At 45.9% G+C, this 21,217-nt stretch overlaps 1 protein-coding gene across 2 annotated transcripts in view; it reads left to right on the plus strand.

The window, feature by feature from the left end:
- TARBP2 (TARBP2 subunit of RISC loading complex) overlaps positions 1-21,217 on the plus strand; it is a 51,523-nt gene that overhangs the window by 8,684 nt on the left and 21,622 nt on the right. For both annotated transcript variants that reach the window (XR_015057110.1, XM_085877045.1), the window contains exons 3-6: positions 67-178; positions 413-488; positions 624-741; positions 16,720-16,847. Coding sequence is in view for 1 of the 2 variants with exons in the window: in XM_085877045.1 (XP_085733171.1) it covers positions 67-178; positions 413-488; positions 624-741; positions 16,720-16,847 (434 nt within the window). In the remaining variant the exon portion in view is untranslated. The remainder of the gene's footprint in view (positions 1-66; positions 179-412; positions 489-623; positions 742-16,719; positions 16,848-21,217) is intronic.

Here is a 21,217-nt window from a genome sequence, read left to right on the forward strand (position 1 = left end):
TGAAGATGGGCATGTAATAACAAGATGTATGGTGATACAGTGTCCTGATTTTGTGCGACATTACAGGCCAGGGGCCAAGCAAAAAAGCAGCTAAACACAAAGCTGCCGAAGCGGCTCTTCACATTCTTCAGGGCGAGTCTGCTCAAAAGTTCCGGTGTAACAGCGAGAGTGGTGGCAGGTACGATCTGACCATTCATATGCGTGTAGAGTGTAGACGTTCTCCTTTGGTGTCATGTCATTTTTTTTTCTGTTTTCATCCGTTCCATTGAAGGACCGGGCCTTAAGAACTGCAGCACGTAGACCAACATGTCTTATCAACAAAGACTTGAAACTAACATATTTTGAAACAGACTTTTTAAGGCGGTGTTTGTGTTGTGCAGCCGGTGTGTTTGGACCTTTGTTATCTTTGCAGTGGGAATGATGACAGTGAAATTTCTACATCCGCACAAAATGGCCATACCGACAACAACCCCGTGGGAGCACTGCAGGTGTCTGCAGCTTTAATGTCTTCATTGTAATTCCACTGGATATTGTATGTGCACTTTGAGAGCAAGAGTACACGTCTTTTAATGGTTTCTGTGTTCCTTGGTTTAAAAAAAATGTTTTTAATGCCTGGTATGCAGGAACTCGTGGTGTTGAAAGGCTGGCGGTTGCCTGAGTACACTGTGACACACGAGTCAGGCCCAGCACACCGAAAAGAGTTCACCATGACTTGCCGCGTGGAGACTTTTATGGAGACTGGTAGGTCTTTATGATTGTGTACCACATCTGTCAAAATGCTTCTTTAAAATCACATGTGCAGAAAGCAGGGGACTCCAAAAGTCCATCTGCACCACAGCATACCCACCTAAACCCCCTATTATTTCAACCACAAAAAAGAGCACTCTGCTAGCCTTTTGCGAAATGTATTCAGTCACTTTGATCAGATGAATCAATCAATGTCTTTGTCACTGTGTAGGCCCATATGGTTAGATGCCCATTCTCCTGGGCTATTGTCCTGATGACCATCATGCTTGGATGGAGTTTGATGGATCACATATTCCACTGTGACCTCCGATGAGGAAATGTCATTGGAGAGGTCAGTGTGTCAGATTGTACTTTAGATCTACAATCAGTCGTTGCATTACACATAAACAATAACTTCTCCTTCCAGTTCACATCTTCCAAGGTAGAGACTATTGTTCCAGGGATGCTGGCATTGTCAGCTTGCATTAGGGGTTTCATGGTAAAAAATGCTGTCCTGGGAGTGATGTCTCTTCTCCTCACCCATCAATGGATGGATGCCCTCGATGTCAGACATGAGATCTGGGCCATCTATCTGGACATATCTCGTGCTTTTGATACAGTCTGGCATCCTGCCTTACTCTCCAAACTCTCTGCCGATGGCATCCAAGGTCAACTCCACGCATGGCTCACTGACTTCCTCTTCTCTCAGAGCCAATGTGTAGCACTCTACAGAATCCTTTCATCTCTTCTCCCTGTCAAGGCTGGAGTGCTCCAAGGCACCGAGTGTTCTGGGCCCAGTCCTATTCTTGATCTTCATCATTGATCTCTCTGGAAAATGTAAATTACGGAGAAAAGCAAGTAGATCGATTTTCTGACGACTCTACCCTTTGTTGTGACATCCCTCATCCTTCAGACAGGTGGGCTGCAGCCTCTTCCCTTTCTTCAGACCATGAAAAAAGAAAATAACGAGCTGGTCAAACACTTGGAATATGTCTTTCAATCCTGGCATACAGATAATAGACAAGCAATAGATAAGAAACACCTGAGTAAATGAGGGACACCAAGTATATTGAAAGCAACAGTTTCTACACAGGTGTGGCCATCCATCCATTGGGACCATACTCTATGTAGAGTGTTGGTGCTGCCTAAGCAGTCTCCTTGGCTATTGGGCACAATCCTGGACGGGTCACCACTCCGGCACATGATACCAGCAAGCTGGCACTCATTTTGCTGACCTCTGAAGGATGACAGGCAGAGTCAACCTCACCTGGTATTAATTCAACAGCTGAGTGGGATTTGAACTCAGGATCCTCAGATCCCAAGCCCACCGCCAGAACCATTAAGCCAACACCAGGCCTACAGGTGTGGCCCATGTGTTAATAAAGCAAATAACATCCCAGCATGCTTCGGGCCATGCATAAAAATGCTGCACAGGCCTGATTGCCTATAATAATGGCTAGCTTGGCTGCAAGAGGGGACCCCAGTGACTTTGAAAGAGGGGTGATTGTTGGGGAGCATTTGACAGGAGCTTCAGTGACATAGACAGCTCAACCTGCTGATGTGTTCACGAGCAATTGTGTCTAAGGTGATGTCGGCAAGGAACTCCGAAGGAAAGACATCAATGGCAAAAGGCAACAGTGGGCGGAAGCGCATACTCCAGGATCATGATATCCATGCATTAATTTGAAGGGCAAGGCAAAGCAGGTGAGCAACTGCATATCAATTGACTTTAAATTTCAACCTAGGGCTCAAGCAGCCAGTTTCATCAAAAAACGGTCTGCCGAGAACTCAACAGAGCAGGATACCATCGTCGGTTTGCAGTGCATAAACTGCTCATCACACTGAGCAATGCACATTTGTGAGTCCTGTGCTACAAAGAGCACAGGCAATGGATTACCCAGCAGTGGAGAAATGTAATATGGTCAGATGAATCATCCTTCACCATATTCTCGACAAACGGACGAGTGCACATGTGGCGTCAAGCGAAAGAACTCCATAACCTGAGTGCTTGGTTCCAACAGTAAAGGGTTCCGGTGGTTCTGTAATGCTGTGGGACATATTTTCCTGGCATGGTTTGGGTGCAGTCATTCCCCGAGAAGGCAAGGTCAATGCCGATTGCGACTTAATGGTACTAAGTGATCATCTTCAACCCATGTTGTAACTTTTTTTTTTCCAAGTCGAGAAGGGTGTCTTCCAGGATGACAATGTTCCCATCCTCAAGCACGTGCGGTCGCCCAATGGTTTGATGAGCATGACATTGATGTTATCCATATGTCATGACCTTCTCGGTCACCAAAATTCATCTGAACCCAATCAAGCATTTATGGGATGTTCTGGAATGACGCCTGAGACTGTGTTTTTCACCTCCATCAAAACAGGTGTGAGTTGATTGACTTTCTCATGGAAGAATGGTGTTGCATCTCTCCTGCAGAATTGCAGACGCTGGTGGACTCTATGCCATGGGCATACAAGCCGTACTGACCACATGTGGTGGCCTATCACCCTATTAAGTGAATTTACATTGTGTTTCAACATTTTTGTCCACCACCTGGATCTCACATTCTCACTATCTCTCTCTGAAAGGACCGTCTGACAAACCCTCCTACCAACTTTCATACCATTCCTTTCCTCCAGGTCTTGAAGACAGCTGTTCACCATAATCTCAGGTCATCCTCAATCCAAAACCATGATCTTCTCTATGCTCATTAACTCTCACGACCCCTCACCCCAATACCTCCTTCCAAATTTCCAGTTTTTCCTCCGAAGAATTTCATTCTGTATCCATATTGTAAACCCTATGCATCTTCTCCTGCCCCTCATTCCTCCCCACACCCATTGTTTGTCCAACTCTGCCTCTATCTTAGCCTTCAACTCTACTGTTGGTGTTTTACCCCTCTCTCAACTGGTCCTTTTGGCCTGTTGTGCCCTGATCTGTTCAGTGTACTAATTCTAGTTCTTCCACGAGCCTCGACTATGTATTAAACAAAAAAAAATCCTCTTGAAGAAGTTCAGTCAATCAAACTCCTGGGTCTCATTTTATCAGCCATGATCTTTCTTGGGCAATCTACATTTCAAAGTCGTCATCCAAAGCCAATCGCCGACTTGGCATCCTCTGTCATACAAAATTCTTCCTTGGCATGCCTGAACTCCTATCCACCTACAAGGCCTTCATTTGTAGTTTTATGGAGTACTGCTTTCCCCTCTGGGCTAGCTCTCCTGCCTCATGTCTTGCCCAGCTTGACGCTGTGGAAACAAAGGCCTTTAATATTACTGGCAGATACCCGTCGTAGATGGGTATGGGGGACGGGACAGATCACAATACTCGGTTACGGAAGTTTCTTTGGATGTTTTGCGCCGCATTCAACAGCTCAGTTCATATTGGTGGTGTGTCTGGGTGCCCATGGTCGCGTCTGAGACCGGTCGCTTTAGATTGTTGGCCTTGACACATCATGCCGGATGAGTAACACGAACGATTTGACATATTCATCGTTTCTTTATTACCTCCATCAACAGATTAACAACATGGCAGGATAAAAGTCGTAAATGCGGAGTTGAACAAACGTCCCGAACTCATGGATTCCTTTAAGTAAAGCACGTTGTCTGGGACCCGGCCGTCGGTTTGCCGCCAAACGCTGCTGATTGTGACGTCAGATTCCCTCTTTGAAAATTCTATCTATATTCGATTTTTTGAATCCGCTATCACCTGCGTAAATACATGGAACACATCATGTGAAGATTTCGGAAGTATGAACAGAATATGTTCGGAGAAAAGTGTGTTAGAAGTTCCAGGCTTACGCCCATTATACTATTATTTGAATCTCCTACTATGAAGCTGAGTCTATGGGCCTATCACTTCATCATCACAGATATATCGGTGGCCTCTCTGTCTTCTACCATTTCCTTTCTGGTCTTGCACCCTCTGCTCTTTCTGTGCTTTATCGCTTCCAGTTTTCTGCAGGGCACATACGGTCCACCATTAACCCCCTTCTGGTGAAACTACCTAAATACAGGATCACTGCTCACCTCCACTCATTTGTTCCTGTTTTTTCCTTGCCCATGGAACCAACTTTCACATCCTCTCCAATCTCATTCTTGCCTCCAAGTCTTCAAGACAGTTCTTCACCACCATCTCACAGAAGCCTGGTGTTGGCTCAGTCGTTTGGGTGGCGGCTTGGGATCCTCGGGTCCTGAGTTCAAGCCCTGTCGGCCGCTGAATTAATACACCAGGGGGTTGACTCAGCCTGTCATCCTTCCGAGGTCGGTGAAATGAGTACCAGTTCCAGTGTGTGTACTGGTAAAGCGGCACTGCATCAGCGACACAGTCGCGCTTCAAGAAATGATAGCTACCCCAGCAGCTAAGCTGCCATACGACCACACACACACACACACCATCTCACAGTGTCCCTAATCCAAAATGATGATCTTTTCTACCCTCATTGACTTCAAAAATAAATTTCTTCCCTCAAAAAAAGAAATACTTTTCTACCCTCAAATTTTTCAAGATTCAGCATTTGTTTTGCGAAGATTCAGCTTTCATGCTGTCTCATGCCCTGAGGGCAGAATAACTGAGATTCAGCATTCATGTATCATGTCCTGAGGGCAGATTAGCGAAGATTCAGATTGGGGTGGGATTAACCAATCCCACCCCAATCTCCTCTTTCCAAATTTCCAGATTTCCCTCCTGAGAGTTTCCTTGTGTGCCCCCATTATTCCCCAAACCCATTGTTTGTCCACCTCCCTCGAGCTTGGCCTTTGGCTCTGCTGTTGGTGTTTTCCCACTCTCTGCTTTTCCTTTTGTCCTGTTGCATCCTGATCCGTTCAGTGTACTCTTACTAGCTCTTCCACGAGCCTCGACTACATATCCTGAAAATAAAATAACACCACACATTATTAATTTCCTAATTAGCCGCATGGCATATTTATAAATTGGAGAACGAAAACGTGGGGGTGCCATATGGTCTTTGATTTGATGTCGCACGGTGACCTGAGAGCATTCCTGCGGCGGCCATAGAATTTTCAAGGCAGACGCAAGGTGACCGCAAGGCGACCGCAGGGGGACCGCAGGGGGACCGCAGGGGGGCCCTAAGGCGAACGTGCGGCCAGACGGATGGTAACGAGTGGGTTCTTTTTTTATTTTTACGATTTTTTTTTGTTTCGGCTTGTTGAATTGCTACGGCGAACGTGGAAATGAAAAAAAGTTATAACTCCACGTTATAATTCCAGGGCGACCTTACGACCTGTAAAATATAGCCAAACGGCGTTGGGCCACCCTGAGGCCACCGCAGAAACTCTGCGGCCGCCGCACGTTTCTGTCAATTCAGAGGGCGTATGGCCACCGTATCCTCGCCGTAGAGCAAACTTGTGACTTAGGCCTTAGCTACACACGAGAAAATCTTCACAGTCTAAATACATCCATCCATTGGGACCATACTCTGTACAGAGCGTTCGTGTTACCGATGCAGTCTCCTGGGCTATTGGGCACAATCCCAGATGGGTCACCACTCCGACACAGGATACTGGAATGGCTCATTCATCCCAGCAGGTTGGTACTCATTTTGCCGACCGTGGAAGGATGACAGGCTGAGTCAACCCAACAACCCCACCTGGTATTAATTAAACAGCCGAGTGGGATTTGAACTCAGGACCCAAGGATCCCAAGCCCACAACCCCAACCATTAAGTCAACACCAGGCATACAGTGTAAATGTGCAGGCCGTATTTAGACCTCTGTACTGTGCTCCATCAATCGGAGGTTGTGTTTGTGTTTTGGGTTTGTGGGGCGGCTTGAGGATTAAAAATGAGTAAGGTAAAATGGAAAATAATACGATCATGAACCACATTGTCTGGTTAGAGTTTAGCTTTTTTGTGTCATTCGCACTCAGATTTTCTTTTGGGTTTTTTTTTTTTCAAACCTAAGATTTGTGATGGAGCTTTACATAAATTCAATCCAGGAAAAGGAATTTAGGAGACAACAGTGTACTTTTACATGAATTATGAGGCCAATAGCGGAAGCCCATGGTAAAAAAAAAATACCACGATCGAAAAAAAATAAAAAAAAAGAAGCCATCAATTCTTGCACTGGTTGAAAGAACTCATAAATGGCAGGTTCTATAAGGAATGTTTTGAGTTGTAATTGTATGCACCTGGCACTTCAAGAAAATAATAGTAAAATTACTTCAACAACATTGATTTATTCAAAACATTGGATTGGGTAAATCTCAGTTCCACATGTTGCACTGTCTGTGCTTTATATGTGTAAAGATGCAATCTCTTGTGTGCAACTTTTATATATATATATATATATATATATATATATATAATTTTCCCGTAGGTTTGGATTGATTTGAAGCAATTTGCAGGAAGACGATGGTGCAGGAGGGGAGAGGGGAAGAATGAGACTTGGTCGAGGTATGGTGAAGAAGGGAGCAGGCAGGGGGAGGTACAAGATTTGAGGGGTTGGGAAGAGGGGGAGTTGCGCTGAGAGCAAGGAAGGAGCATGTTTATGGTGATGAGTGCACTGATTAAGAGAGCGAGATATGTTTGGTTAGAATGGAGCCCACAGATGTTAGAACACCACACAGTTTGGGACATCAGAGGAGGAGCTGATACTGAAACAGAAGACGGTGAAGAAGTGCCAAGAGCGGAGGAAGGATGAAGGGCCAGATGGGGGAGGGGTAAAGGAGAGCGGATAACAGGTGAGGTGCGAGGAAGAGGTAGCTTTAAGGAGGTGGGGTGAATTGGCACTGAAGTTAAAAAAGAAAAAGAAAAAAAGGACGCTTGATGGAATACGAACAGGTCAGGTCAGGTATGGGAGCATGTGCCAGAACAGCGCGTCGCTGCGTCCACTTTCCGCCGGTACTCCAGGGGCCTCCGTCTGGCCATCCTGCAGGCAGATGCCAGGCCCATCCCCATCTCCTTGAGATGATGGTCAACCTGCTGCAACCACGAGGCACGTGGTCGGCCCACTGGCCTCCTCCACTCATGAGACTCCCTCGCTGAGAGAATCTGGTAAGCAGGATCAGCGTCAGCAAAACGAGCCACATGTCCATACAGCCTCAACTGACGCTCACGGACTATGCAGGTAACAAATCTCATCCGAGTTTCTCTCAGCAACCGCTCGTTGGACACAAAATCCGACCAGCGATAGCCAAGGATTCTCCGAAGAGACCTGGTACCAAAGGAATTAAGTCTCCGTCTCAGATTCTTGGTCAGAGTCCAAGTCTCGCATCCATAGAGCAAGACTGGAAGTACGAAGGTCCTGAAGACTCGGACTTTCGTCCTCCCGCACAGGTACCGGCAGCGCCACACCCCATGATCCAGTGAATCCATGACTCCCCAGGCCCAACCCAGACGTCTATTGACCTCTGACTCACAGCCAGCAGAGACATGAATATCACTGCCAAGGTAAGTGAATCTCTCCATGACCTCAACATCCTCACCACAAACAGACACAGACAGGACAGCAGCATCCAAGATGTCACCGAAAGCCTGGATCTTAGTTATGACCCAAGAAACCCGTAATCCCAGCGGCTCCGACTCCTATTTCAGCACCTCGAGGGCCCCCAAGAGGATGTCTAAAGTCTCCGCAAAGATGACTGCATCATCTGCAAAATCAAGGTCCGAGATCTTGACATTCCCAAACGATGCACCGCAGCTTGATCTCTCTGACATCCTCCCTAAAATCCAGTCCATACAAGTGCTGAAAAGTGTGGGGGCCAGTACACACCCCTGACGAACTCCAGTAACAACTGGAAATAAGTCAGAGATGATACCACCACACTTCACAGCACTCTCAGTACCAGAGTAGAGTTCAGACATCAGATCGATCAGTTTTGGTGGCACCCCACGAAGACCAAGAATCCTCCAGAGGACATCCCGATTGACTGAATCGAACGCTTTACAGAGATCAACATAGGCTGCAAGCAGCCCCTGCCGAAACTCTCGTCTGCGTTCGGTAAGGACACGAAGTGCAAGGATACGAACAATCGTTGACCTCTTTGGTGTAAAGCCTGACTGCTCTGGACGCTGGTGCTCAAGCAGATGGTGGCGAACCCTATCAAGAATTATCCGAGCAAAGACCTTGCCGGGCACTGAGAGCAGCGGCACCCCTCGGTAGTTGTTGCAGTCTTGGTGATCACCCTTCCCTTTCCAGAGAGGGACAACAAGGCCCCTCTTCCAGTCAGTTGGGATGATGCCTGTGTTCCAGGCAGAGCACAAAACTGCATGCAACGACACGAGTGCAGCATTTCCACCAGCCTTGAGAAGTTCAGCATGGATGCCACAGATCCCTGGAGCTTTGCCCCGTTTCAACTGGTTCACCGCAGCCCGTGTTTCCACAAGCGAAGGTGGACCACAGTTGATTCGAGGGTCAGCAACAGGGATTGTAACACCCTTGACGTCCAACTCGACAGCTGGGGGATCAGCCTGGTACAACCGCTCAAAGTAGCCGGCCCAGCGGGCCTTCACCTCAGACTCCTCTGTCAAGAGCCAACCACTCTCTGCTCGAACTGCAGTGCTCCGAGGGATGGGCTTGGATGAACGCAATGCACGAATTCCCCTGTAAGCGGGACGAGAATCACCTGTCCACAGGTGATGCTCTACCCCCTCACAGATTCCTCGCACATAGGCCTCCTTGTCCACCCTCAGTGCACGTACAGTTTTACGCCTCAGCTCCCTGAACAGCTCAGCTCTGCCATTCAGCCTGGCCCTGCGACTCTGGTCATTGGTATCCAGTGTCCCTTGAGAGACAAAATTCTTCTTTGCCCTGCGGTGAGCTCCAAGACATCCACCAGCAACATCAAGGATGGTGGTCTTGAAGGCACTCCACAACTCTTCAGGACCCCCCAAAGCACCCAGACCCCCCAAGTGTCCACTCAGCCTGTTTGCAAACTCCTCAGCTACTCTCTCATCCCTGAGCTTGCCAACATCCAGCCTAGGCTGGGATGGTACCATTCTCCAGGATTTAAGGTGCAGCTTTAGAGTTGCTACAACAAGCCTGTGCTCAGTATTGAGGAACTGAGCACTCTGGTAGACCCTGCAGTTATGGATCATCCTCCAACGACCGTCAATGAGGACATGGTCAATCTCCTTTGCCACACCGCCAGTGTTGGAATACCAAGTCCAGCGATGAGCTTGTGGGCGCTGAAACCATGAACCAGCCACCCTAAGTCCATGACTTCTTGCAAAGTCAAGGAACTTAGTGCAATTCTGGTTCATAGTTCCTGACCCATGGGGACCAACACACACCTCATAACCGTCCCTATCAGTTCCAGTCGATGCATTGAAATCCCCCAAGACTAGAAGTGTATCTCGTCTGGGGCACTGATCAACCACAGACTCGAGCGTGGCGTAGAATGCATCCTTCACGGTGAGATCACTCGCCTCAGTCGGAGCATAAACAGAGACCAGGGAAATGACACCTAAGGAGTGACGAATCCTTAATCTCATAATATGCTCGTTGACCGGTGTTACCTCAATTATCATTGGGATCAGCTTATTGGACACAGCTACAGCAACTCCTTGGGTATGGTAACCATCAGAGTGACCAGACCAATAGTAGGTGTAACCACCCACCATTATCTATCCGCAATCCGGTCTCCGAACCTCAGAGAGAGCTGCAATCCCGATGTCCAAACGCTTGAGCTCAGATGATAACAGAGACAGGTGATCATCCTCTCTTAGGGATAGGACATTCCAGGCACCCACCCAAAGAGACCGCCTCAGGTTAACCCAAGGAGACCGCCGTCTGGTGGACGACACCTCGGCACCACTCCGACACACTCTCCCGCAATCTGACCCAGGGATGTTACCCCGTGGTTTCCCTCCGATCAAAGATTGGGGGTCCCAAAGGCTTTGCCCCAATCCCGTCATCCGGTGAGCTGCCCTGCGAAGGGAAGCTGCACAGGAGGTACTCCCATGGAGTGGGTTTTCAGATTTTTTTGTGTTTGTGTGTTTTGCGGAATGAAGGGTTTTACGGTGGCCAGAGTGCAAATCCTGCCACCAACCTCCTCATAAAAAGTAACCCAACTGCAGGAGGACGTCCGCAGACACAGTTGGGCACTAGATATGGATGGCCGTTGGCTCACAAGGAGCTCCTCCGCCCTTTGACAGGTTTTGTTTTTAATCCTGCTGGGTGTCCATATCCAAACACCCTCCTCACCAGAAAACCTGGTGGGGGAGACGGTTTAGTCGCCGACAACCCGACCATGGAACAGGTTAGTACAGGTTTACATGGTACCTGTAGCAGGTCACAGATCAAACCTGACTTGACATGGGTCGAACATACTTTGCAAAATGGGATTTAAATTTTTTTTAAAATCAAAGATGCGATGAAAGACATTTACGTGAGCGATGCAATCAAGGAGAGTTAAGAGAATGGAGAAAAGAAACATGGTAACCGTGGGATGTTTTAGACACGGGATGAAGGAAAGGTCTAATTGAAAACAGTCTTTTGAAGAAGAAAGAGAGTAGTGAATTGTGATACAATACAGAGAACCACACGTGTGAAAGAGGAAGTTGGAACATTTTAAGAGACCATTTTTTATATATATTTTTTATAAGGATTACGTGAGATTAAGAAAAGGAAAGGCTGAAGAAAAATATTGTGAAGGAGTATGGTGAATCTGGGTTGACAAAAGTAGATGGTCGATCAGCAGGAGAAGGAAGAAGAGTTGGTACAGGAAGTCACATGTACGTGCAGTACAACGTGAGGTACATGACATGAAATGACATGAAAGACATAAAACAGAGGGTCTAGTTGAGAGGGGTAGAAGGAGGGTGGGGGGGAAAGTTGAGAAAATAAAAACTGATGGTAAGAAGGAGAAATACAATAAATACAATCACGCACACAAACGGGAAGAAGCGAATGTAAACGTTGTGGAAATGCGACGAAAACTCCACAATTAGCACAAGTTTCAACACAAGACCAAAGTAGAAACACAGAGATAACTAGAGGGGCACTCGGTAGATTGCATATCTCCGCCACGTAATGCCTGATCCACGAAAACATATCAAGCCCAATACATTTTTGAAATATATCATGCTATACAGTACTGCAGTATTTCGTTTTTGGCCCTATCTCTCAATGGTGAAGAATCACTTTGAAAATTAAATAATTCTCGTATCCAGATCCGGATTCGGATCTTCACCAAAATCTATTCAATTCGCCCTTGCGACGCACCCAACCTGTCCACCAAGTTTCATCCGAACCTGTCTACAACTTTTTGAGATATCGTGCTATATATCAGTTTCGCCCTATCTCTTTATAGTGAAAAATCACTTAAAAAAACATGACCTTCTTCACCTTCGGTGGCAGAGGTAAAAAAAAAAAATGGCAGTAAAAACGCGACAAAAACGACCGGAAAACTTATCTTTGAGAAAGTTGGCAGAGACCCTGAAGCAGAACCGCCACCGTCACTCAAGAACCGGAACCGGAAGTCAAACAAACAGATGGACGAACACAAACAGAAGGACGAACCGGCGTTTTCTTATATAGATGTATGGAGTCGTGTCAAATTCCAAAATCATCATATTTCTTAACAGAAAAAAACAACAACTCAGTGATCGAGGCAATGGTCACCACGCAGGTTCAATTCTTTTGGCCTGATTGAAAAAATAATAATTTCCATGTAAATTCCATGTAAACAACTTTTACTAAATTTCTTTTTTTCTCTCCATGTTATTTTTCTCTCCGTTTAATATTAATTTGAAGCAACTTTTACTCAATATTTTTTTCTCTCCGAGGATTGTTTCCTTGTTTCAGGGTGGGACAGATAGACAGACGGCATGAGCCGATTCTATAATGACTAGCAGGGACCTGTGGAAATTCCATGTAATGTAAAATGTGACTTCAAACCCTCAGCTCTCCCCCACTTCCCGTCTCTCTCTCCCCTCAACCACACCCTTCCCTCTTCACCCACTCATCCCCTCCACCCCCACTCCCCTCTTCTCCCTCCTCCACTCCAAACCCTACCCCTCTTTCTCCTCTCTGCCCCGACCCCCTTCTTCCCCTTCCCCCTCCGTGGCCAGGAAGAGCTTTCAAAGGGGTCTATATTGCTCCGCAACGTTGGGTCCCTCTTTCCGCCCTACCCCTTACCCTGCCTCCTCCCACTCCACACCCTGAGGGACGAATTCATCTATATGGCTGAAAGAAGTGATGGTATACATATTTATCCTCATCGCCATGTAATGAATCTGGGGTATGTTCAGTTACCAAGTTTCTTGTAGAGCGCTCACCAAGTGGCTTAAGCACTCAAGCAAGCACTCCATTAGAAACCATTGATAAGCGCTAGCTCGCTGCTTCATAACTGAACACACCCCTGGACATCTCAACAGCATACAGGACATACAAAAGACAGACAAAAGGACATGTTTTTTTTTTTTAATTAAAGACTTAGATCATGACTATTTTTGTTGTAATTAAAACGTACCTTGTTCATTTTTATAATGTACATAAACTCAGAGGTGATGTTGCGTGTACGAAAGTGGACGTGTACATTTCATACAACTTTAAAGTGTGTGTGTACATAACTCCTTTAAAGTGTACATGTACATTATAAATATCTCGGTAATTTCCCTGGCGGCCTCCCGACTAATTAATTACGGATGCAGGTATTTCATGACCAAGCTGATTTTAATCTTTATTTACTTCACACAATATTACATGTCCATCAGTTTGTTTATAAGCTTTGAAAAGTGGGGCGAAAACCAAATATTTTTCAAATGAAATATCATTATTTTCTTTCCTCTGCATTTGAGAATTAACGCAACTTCATTGGGGATGCATATTTGACCACTGCGACGATCGCTGCAGACAAAACCTGCATTACATCATTTGAGCTGTAATCAAAATGTACCTTTTGTTTCCTCAAAATAGTATCCTCATTTAATGATAGAAGACGCATTGTGCAGTCTTCATATGTACATCAGAGGCCGATAAACAATCCGAGCTATGTGGAGCGAAAAATATTGCGGCGATTTCTGGATGGCTGTCGGGGAAAGGAGTGGGAAGGCATGGCCTGTAGAATTGGTGGTGCTTATGACCCACCCACAGCCCACATATCCACCCACAGACCCACATATCCACCCACACACCCACACAACCACACATACACCCAGAGACACAAACTCAGCTTTATATATTAGATTTGAATCGCTTTCAAAGTAATTATTATGCAACTCCCCTTTTCTCTTCTCCCCCCTCTCTCCTCTCCCCCTCCTTCCTCTCCTATTTCCACCCCCCCCCATCCTTTCCCCTCAGCCAGGAAGACTGTTTAAAGGGGTCCTATATACACTACTGGTCTAAAGTTTTAGAACATCCCCATTTTTACAGTTTTTACTGAAATTTAAGCAGTTTAATGTTTCAATGTACTCTGAAATTAAAGTATAGAACAAATAAACAATTACAGATAAAAAAGAAATCATGGAATCATTTTGTTGAACAAAATTTAATCTAAAATTTTGACTCATCAAAGTAGCCACCTTTTGCAGCACAACAGCCGAACATACTCGTGGCATTCTTTTTACAATGGGAATCAAATATTGTTCGGAAAGTTCTTCCCAACACTGTTGCAGAAGTTCCCACAAATGTTTTGCACTTGTGGTTTGCTTTGCTTGCACCCTTCTGTCCAGTTCATCCCAAACCAGCTCGATGGGGTTTAAGTCTGGAGACTGTGATTGCCATTCCATGATTTGAAGCCTACCGTCTTGTTCTTTTCTTCCAAGGTAGTTCTGACATAGCCTGGATGTATGTTTTGGGTCTTTATCTTGCTGTAGGATGAACCCCCTGACCAACTAGGCGTAGACCAGAGGGTATTGCATGGTGCTGCAAAATGCTGTGGTAGCCCTTTTGGTTCAGGGTGCCAGTCACTCTGTGCAAGTTGCCGACTCTGGATCCACAAAAAGAGCCCCAGATCATCACGCTTCCTCCTTCATGTTTTACAGTTGGTGTCACACATTGAGGAACCTTCCTTTCGCCTACTCGACGGTGTACAAAAACCCTGCGTGATGAACCAATGATTTCAAATTTTGATTCATCGGTCCACAAGACCTTCTTCCAGTTTTCTGTAGTCCACTGGCGGTGCTTCATGGCCCAGGCAAGCCTCTTTCTTATTTTGCTTTCTTAGCAATGGCTTTCTGACTGCCATTCGACTTGTCAAACCTGCAGCTCAAAGTCTTCTCTTCACAGTTGAAACTGAGACTTCCTTACTTCAACCAGTGTTAAGCTGTGCTTGATGCTGCTGTCCTGTGAGCTGCCTGTCAGGCAAGCTGTTGACTCTCAGAAACTTGTCTTCCGATTGTGTTGTGGCTTTGGGTCTGCCAGACCTCTTCCTGTCAGAGTTTCCTCCAGTTTCCAAGTGCTTTTTGATGGTGTAGGAAACTGTACTCACTGACACCTTGGCTTACTTTGCAATTTCTCGGAAGGAAAGACCTACACTTTTCAGGGTTATATCAGTCTGTCTGTCTTCCTTTGTTAGTTGTGTTTTTCTCGCCATTATGACAGCAATATACTACTTCCTGCAGTGCAATATTGTCCAAACAATGCTTCAGAGGGTGTAGCAACACAGTCTGTTCCAACACTGCTTTTATACAGACAGAGGGTTTGTAACTAATCAACAAAAGTTGGGACACCTGTAGGAATTGTTTCCATCAACTTTCAAGGTTAATTTACTTCCATTGCTGCAGAACAGCTGCAGTTGCTTACCCATGACTTGTTCACTGAAAAGGGCGTTTTTTAACAACTCTGAAATTTACATTATTTTTCAGTTTTTCGTAACCTAAACTTTGTTTTTTAACCTCTGGCAGTTTACCGCTTAGCTTTGTACCATTTCAGGTTATTCACTGGACTTGAACTGCTTAAATTTCCATAAAAACTGAAAAATGGGGGTGTTCTAAAACTTTTGACCGGTGGAGTACTATATGTGCATCACATTGCTAGAGGTCCCACGAGGTGTTCCACAAGAAATCAAAAGAAATCCAGGGAAAAGACAGACAGCAAAACTCAAGGGAACAGGTCCGAACCCCTCTACCCATGGCCAGGAAGAGCTTTTAAATATAGTATGCATGCATTCCACAAAACTGCAGCAGGGACTTGTTCATTTTTCCCCAGATTTCTCCCAGCCTCATTCAGAATACCTCGAGGGACCTCTAAAAATGCAAACACGTCAAAGAGATGTCCACATAACAAGCCTTACGACCAACCACACCCGAGGGGACAAGTCCAAAAGTGATACATCTATTTAGTTATTTAAATTGCATGTCTGTAAATGTCTAATTTTGTCCGATTTTTCTCGGGATTTGTTTTAGTCGAGTCTTAAACGATGTCGGTGATAGAATGACATCACAAAAAAAAAAAAAATCAGAAGAATAAATTATGGCATAACCCAAAAAGGGTTTAGTTTTGTGATGCCTCAAAGCACAGGAAATTTTTCAACATTAATAGAATCAGAACTTGAGACCCCACAAATACTCTACTTACCTTATTCTTCTGAGGAAACACTCGTCTCTCCAAATATCCACACGTACACCCAATCACGTAACCAGAGCACTGAATGAGAACGGCCATAGAGCAAAAATAATGGCAGCAATTTGATTTTGAAGCTCCTTCCTGAATGGGATAGCCCCACCCGAAACAGACTGGTGGAGAATATATATATATATATATATATATATATATATATATATATATATATATATATATATATATATATATATATATATATATATATATATATATATATATACACACACACACACAGAAGATTAGTCGATAATGGACAAAGCAACCTAATATATGGGATTTCAACCTGGGATCCCAGCATCAAGAGTAGTCTGCTCAGATGTGAAAGCCAACGCACCAATCTGAAAATGGCACTTGCAACCTAATATCATTTAATGGGAGAATGGCACAAGGCATCATTTCCCCTACCCCTCACCCCACCCACACCCCTCATTGCCCTCTGACTTCCCTTAGTTTACATGTACATTTATTCAACAGGTAGTGGGACATCAAAAAAACTGGCCAAGAGAAATGCAGCTGCGCAGATGCTGGCTCGAATACGGGACATTCCTACTGAGAGGTGTGAAGGTGTTGAACCTGATGCAGATGATGAGCACATACCTCTGGTAAGACCAAAAATAATTACAGTTCTAAGTTTCATGAAATTTAAGCTTTCACATACAAATCCAACATGCACACGCACAGACAGAGGCACGATACACAACACAAGAGTTTAACTTCCTGGGAGGGAGTAACTTCCTTGAACTCAGTTGGTGCATGTGCCATCTAATGGTAGTGCTTGCTTTTCTCTTCGGAGTCGGGGAGGAGCCATGCTGGTCTATCCTCTAAATGCTGACCATCAAGTGAGGGAGCAGTATGTACCATTTTTTTTAAAGTCTGTTGCGACTCAGCTGACCACACTTTCTTTCTCATGATGGTGAAAAGATTTTGATCACCTCTCAGTTGATTAAATCATCATTTATCTTGTTCACCGACACAGACCGACATGAGCCTTCACAAAGACGAGTTCTGTAATAATCCATTGAATCACACTGTACGGGATTTGATGCTGGGATTCCAGCATCATGAGCCATAGGTTCAGAAAGGAATGCCCAACATAACCTTATATTAAACTTTTTTTTTTAATATTATGGCATTTTTATTTGTTCATCGGTTCCAGGTAATTGTATCCCTGTCCATATTGTATATTCAGTAAACCATAAAATATTGCAGGTTCAAATATCGCAAGTTTCGACCAATCACGGGCCACCTATTGTGTTCCGAATTAGTTATTGGGCGATTTCATTTCCATCAATTGCATTTTTTGAGCTGAAATGAGTCATCTTTTGCATCCACGAGTACGATTACTTTATCTCCCATTAGGAGGCGTTTGTTGTTTCTCGTTAAATGTTTTTTTGTGGAGCCCAATCATAAAGCGATGGACAAATGTAGTTCTACCAAAAGGCAGAGAAAGGTTATCATGTTGGGCAAAAAGGTCGAGTTGTTACATAGGTTGGCTGGAGGTGAAAGTGTGGCATCTGTGGGCTGCCATTACCGTATCACTGAATTGACTCTCCGGTGTATCCGTGAAAGTGAATCAAATATCCGTGCAAGTGTTGCCGCCAGCGCTACGCAAAGCACAAATGTCTCATTTCAGTCCCCTGATCCTCATATTGAAAGGATGGACAAAGTTCTTAATGTTTGGATCGATGACCAAACACAGAAAAAAGTGCCATTGAGTGGAATGGTGATAGGGGAGAAATCATTGCGGATTTACCAACATTTCCACGAGGCACCTGGAGCAGAAGGTGGTTCGACCACAGCTCTCCGCAATTTCCACGTCAGCAAGGGTTGGTTTGAGAAATTCAAATGAAGATTCGGCCTCCATCACGTAACATTGGTCAGGGAAGCAGCATCTGCCGACCATGATGCTGCTAAAAACGACCAAACTCAGCTCATGGCACAAATGAAGGTGAAGGGATTTATGCCGGAGCAAGTTTTTAACGCCAACGAGACGGGATGCTTTTGGAAGAGGATGCCATCTGATAACTTCCTGTGCAAGCAGGAAAGATCTGCTTTGGAGTTCAAGGTGGCTAATGATCGGCTTACCCTTCTCCTATGTGGCAATTAAGTCTCCATCTCAGATCCCTGGTGAGAATCCAAGTCTCATATCTGCAGAGCAAGACAAGACTGGAAGCACCAAGGACTTAAAGACTCGGACTTCCGTCCTCCTGCATAGGTACCGACAGTGCCACACCCCATGATCCAGTGAATCCACAACTCCCCAGGCCTGACCCAGACGTCTATTGACCTCTGGCTCACAACATACGGAGACATGAATATCACTGCCAAGGTAAGTGAATCTCTCCATGACCTCAATATCCTCACAACAAACAGGTGCAGACAACATAGCAGCATCCAATATGTCATTGAAAGCCTGGCTCTTTGTTTTGACCCAGGAAACCCATAATCCCAGTGGCTCCGACTCCTCATTCAGTGCCTGGAGGACCCCTGTACGGATATCCAGCGTCTCTGCAAAGATGACTGCATCGTCTGCAAAATCAAGGTCAGAGATCTTGACATTCCCAAACAATTTACCGCATCATGATCTCTCCGACATCCTCCTCAGAATCCAGCCCATGCAAGCGATGAAAAGTGAGGGGGCCTGTACACACCCCTGAGGAACTCCAGTAAAAACTGGAAATAAGTCAGAAATGGTATCACCACATCTCAAAGCACTCTCAGCGTCGGAATCAGCACGTTGACCGATTCATTGAATTGAACGCTTCGCAGAGATCAACATAGGCCGTGAACAGCTCCTGCCAAAACTCTCATCTACATTCAGTGAGGACCCAAAGAGCAAGGATATGGTCAATCGTTGACCTCTTTGGTGTAAAGCACGACTGCTCTGGGTGCTAGTGCTCAAGCCGATGGTGGGAACCCCATCAAGAATTATCCGAGAAAATCCTTGCCCAGCACTGAGAGCAGCGTCACCCCTTGGTCGCTATTGCAGTCCTGTCGACCAACCTTCCCTTTCCGAAGTGAGACAACAAGGCCACTCTTCCAGTCAGTTAGGATGATGTCTGTGTTCCAACAAGAGCACAGAACTGCATGCAATTATCTGGATACTTTCCACCAACCTTGAGAAGTTCAGCATAGATGCCGCAATCCCAGGAGCTTTATCCCCTTTCATCTGGTTCAATGCAGCCTGTGTTTCCACAAATGAAGGTGGTTTACTGTTGATTGGAGGGTCAGCAATAGCGATAGTTACACCCCTGACATCCAAATCAACAGCTGGTGGGTCAGCCTCGTACAGCTGCTCAAATAACCGGCCCCAGCGGGCCTTCACTTTGGACTCTGTCAAGAGCCCACCACCCTCAATTCTAACTGCAGTACACCGAGGGACAGGCTTGCAGGAATGCAACGCACAAGTTCCTTTGTAAGCAGGATGAGAATCACATGACCACTGGTGCTGCTCTACCCCTTCACGGATTCCTCAAACATAGGCCTCTTCCTCACCACACGTAGTTTTACGCCTCAACTCCCTGAACAGCTCAGCTCTGCCATTAACCCTGGCCCTGCGACTGGTCAATGGTATCCAGTGTCCCTTGGGAGACAATGTTCTTCTTCTTCTGATGGTGGGTTTCAACCTATCCACTGGCAACATCAGAGAAGGCAGTCTTTAAGGCACGCCACAACTTTTCAGGATTCTCCAAAACACCGAGACCCCCCTCAAATCCCCACTCAGCCTGTTCGCAATCTCTTCAGCTACCCTCTCATCCTTGAGCTTGCCAACATCCAGCCTCGGCTGGTATGCTACAGTTCTCCTGGATTTAAGCTGCAACTTCAGAGTTGCGAAAACAAGCCTGTGGTCGGTATTGAGAAACTGACCACTCCGGTGGACTCTGCAGTTCTGAATCATCCTCCAGAGACCATCAAAGAGCACCTGGTCAATCTCCTTTGCCACACCACCAGAGTTGGCATACCAAGTCCAGCGATGAGCCTGTGGGTGCTGAAACCATGAACCGGCCACCACAAGTCCATGCCTTCTTGCAAAGTCAAGGAACTTGGTGCTATTCTGGTTCACCGTTCTAGACCCATGGGGACCAACACATGTCTCATCACCATCCCCATCAGTGCCAGTTGATACATTGAAATCTTCCAAGACTAGTAGTGTCTCGCTTGGGGTACTCATCAACCATAGACTCGAGTGTGGCATAGAATGCCTCCTTCACAGTGAGGTCACTCGCCTCAGTCAGAGCATATACAGAGACCAGGGAAATGACACCCATGGAGCGATGAATCCTCAGTCTCATCATTCGCTTGTTGAGCAGCCAGTTCAGGTCAGTTCAGGTCAGGTCAGGTCAGGTATGGGAGCATGCGCCGGAGCAGCGTGTCAGTCAGCGCGTTGAGCAGTTACCTCACTTATCATGGGAGTCAGGTTATTGGACACAGTTACAGCAACTCCTTGAGCATGGTAACCATCAGAGCGACCATACCAGCAGTCGGTGTTACCACCTACCATGATCTCACCACTATCCAGTCTCCGAACCTTTGAGAGTGCTACAATACTGATGTCCAAACGCTGGAGCTCAAATTATAGTAGAGACAGGTGATCATCCTCTCTTCGGAATAGGACATTCCAGGCACCCATCCAAAGGGACCTCCTCAGGTTAACCTGATAAGACCACTGTCTGGTGGACGATACTTCAGCACCACCCCCGACATACACCACTGCAATCTGACCCAGGAAGGTTACCCTGTGCTTTTCCTCTTATCATCACCGATGGGTGTCCCAGAGGCTTTGCCCCAATCTCATCATCCAGTGAGCTGCCCTGCGAAGGGCAGCTGCACAGGAGGTATTCCCCGGAGTGGGTTTTCAGTTTTCTTTGCATTTTTTTTTTAACGTGTTTTGCGGAATGAAGTTATTTACGATAGCCGCAGTGCATATCCTGTCACCATCCTCCTAGAAAAAGGTAAGCCAACTGCAGGAGGA

Source organism: Eptatretus burgeri, chromosome 4, assembly GCF_056783735.1.
Source record: "Eptatretus burgeri isolate ZD-2024b chromosome 4, Ebu_testis_v1, whole genome shotgun sequence".
Lineage (NCBI taxonomy): Eukaryota > Metazoa > Chordata > Myxini > Myxiniformes > Myxinidae > Eptatretus > Eptatretus burgeri.